Genomic DNA, 2,460 nt, shown 5'->3' with positions numbered 1-2,460 from the left:
CCGCAACGAAGAGTAGCCCCTGCTCACCACAACTAGAGAAAGCCCGCGCACAGCGGCGAAGACCCAATGCAGCCAAAAATAAATAAATTTATTTTTAAAAAAAGAATGCTACCATTGTCAGCTTTCTGGGGTTTTTTTTAACTGTTTAAAGAAATACAGAGCAATTCTTTTCTTTTTTACCACCAAAAGCAACAATAGTTTATTCGAATTATTTTTAATTCTTTAGCAAGAAACATTCATTTTTTTTATGTGAAGGGAAAACCCTGAAGATGTCCAGCCTTAGGTCAGACAAAAATAGCTGAGTCTTAGCACCTACAGAGCAGTTCTAAACACAGTTCCCTTATGGGTTTAACTGATGAATTTGTTCTTTCTTTTCACCTGAAAAGCTTCCATTTTCCTCTTGCCCCTTTGTTCTCAGGAGGCAGTTTTGAGTCCCAACATGCCCTGCATCACCTCCTCCTGTGTCCACTGCCGAAGCAGGGCAATCAGAGTGTGGGCTTCAGCACAACCCCAATTGGATGACAAACAGTGAGAGTGATAGGCTGGTAGAGTTTTTAAAATTCCAGAATACCAGAATACAGTACTGCAGCCCCCCTCTCTCCAAATCAAAGCCTACTGAATGAAATGATGACTGTACTCAAGTGCAATTATACTGAGCATGTAAAATTGAAACACTGAAAGTAAATCTTACATTCGGATATTGCATTTCGTATTTCAGCCTATGCCAAATAAGCTAGTGACATTTTTATCATTGTTGAGTGTAATGTCAGGAGACAAACGTCTACAAATTTTCTACATAAGTTTTTCCATTTTATCTGTTTTCCATTTATGGAGTTGAACACATGGTGTGACTTTTAATATTCTCTCCTCCTTCTTCCCCGCATTTTATGACAAGGGATCAAACTCAATCTTGATTATCCTAAATTTACCCTTAGGTAACCTCAGACCCAGAGGGGTTTTTTGTTTTGTTTTGTTTGTTTGTTTTAATTTGTATGGAAAAAGAGAGGAAAAACTTCCAAATTACCCTGTAAACCTGGTCCTATGGATGCTGGCAAATGGCCTGGAAAGAACAGGTGCAGCATGTTATAGAAGACCATGTGGCTGGTGGCTACCAGCTCAGGTCTCTCAGGTCGTGGAAACTCGGTAATAACTGAGGGAACTGTGGGTTTTAACGTATGTCAGATTTCGAAGATGGGGCGGGCTTAGTTGAGCGGGGTCTCCCTGGGGGCGCACAAGGGAAGCGGTTGGGAATGAATGAGCCGAGGCCCCGAGCCCGCGTTCCTGGCGGTGGCGCCCTAGCTCCAGCGCCGTGACAACAAGCGTTAAGGTAACAACCGCCGCCGCCGCCGCCGCCGCCGCCGCCAGAGGATGGCTTCCAGCTTCAAGAAGTCAAACGTGGCCTCCACCAGCCAGAAAAGAAAGGTGGAGCCTAAGCCCGAGCTCACTGAAGATCAGAAGCAAGAAATTCGCGAAGCGTTTGCCCTCTTCGATGCCGACGGCAGCGGCACCATCGACGTGAAGGAGCTGAAGGTGGCCTTGAGGGCGCTGGGCTTTGAACCCAGGAAGGAGGAGATGAAGAGGATAATCGCCGAGGTGGACAAGGAAAGCACAGGGAAAGTCAGCTTCAATGACTTCTTGGCTGTGATGACTCAGAAGATGGCCGAGAAAGACACCAAGGAAGAAATCCTGAAGGCTTTCAGGCTCTTTGATGATGATGAAACCGGGAAGATCTCTTTCAAAAACCTAAAGCGCGTGGCCACCGAGTTGGGGGAAAACCTCACTGATGAGGAGCTGCAGGAAATGATTGACGAAGCAGATCGGGATGGAGACGGTGAAGTGAACGAGGAAGAGTTTCTTCGGATCATGAAAAAGACCAGCCTCTACTGAAGTCGGTTTCTCCCGCAAGCATGTGTAGGGAGATTGAGTTGACTTGCTGGGTTCCCTGTTTCTGTTTTGTGAAACCTTGAGGTAGAGCCCAGCACTGTCTCTCCTCTTACCCCCAGCTGGTCTAGATAGTTCTATTTCCAAATCTCTAGCTCAATTATAGAATTTTAAAGATGCTTTTAATGTGAGTTTTGGTTTTTCATTGCCAAGAGCAGACCTGGAGGAGTGTAGGTTGAATCAAAGATTCTGAAACTTCTTTCCATCCACCATTTGCCTTGCATTGGTGGACACCCATTAAACTGAAGGCAAGACATACTGCCTTCAGTTTATATATATATATATAATATATGGTTCATATATTATTCCTTAAATTCAAGTCATTGTTCTCGCATGATAAGGTGGAATCCCCAGCAGGTCATCCTAGCCATTGATTTTCACTTAACTGAATACTGGTTTGAAGGAAAACAGTGCAGCCATTTATTGGGCTCAGGAAAGGTACTGCTCTAAAGGATAGGCTTGCCTTTGGCTGGTGGTAAATGGTGCTATTTAAACTGTTCTCTGGTTTCATCACATGCA

The 2,460-nt window shown here is 44.6% G+C and overlaps 1 protein-coding gene across 1 annotated transcript; it reads left to right on the top strand.

The window, feature by feature from the left end:
- Positions 1–1,148: 1,148 nt before the first annotated feature.
- On the top strand, positions 1,149–2,064 carry CETN1 (centrin 1). Its single transcript, XM_027127546.1, has one exon. The coding sequence runs from the start codon at positions 1,369–1,371 to the stop codon at positions 1,885–1,887; it is 519 nt and encodes a 172-aa protein (XP_026983347.1). The 5' UTR covers positions 1,149–1,368; the 3' UTR covers positions 1,888–2,064.
- The last annotated feature ends 396 nt before the right edge of the window (positions 2,065–2,460 follow it).

This window comes from Aethalodelphis obliquidens, unplaced genomic scaffold (genome assembly GCF_003676395.1).
Source record: "Aethalodelphis obliquidens isolate GAN/ISIS:26980383/991018 unplaced genomic scaffold, ASM367639v1 scaffold32, whole genome shotgun sequence".
Taxonomy (NCBI): Eukaryota; Metazoa; Chordata; class Mammalia; order Artiodactyla; family Delphinidae; genus Aethalodelphis; species Aethalodelphis obliquidens.
The sequence above is the reverse complement of the archived record's forward strand: the minus strand, read 5'-3'. Positions and strand labels throughout refer to the sequence as shown.

What these genes read in the sequence shown, in the direction of transcription:
- CETN1 (XM_027127546.1), top strand. Translation starts at nt 1,369, where the DNA reads ATGGCTTCCAGCTTCAAGAAGTCAAACGTGGCCTCCACCAGCCAGAAA.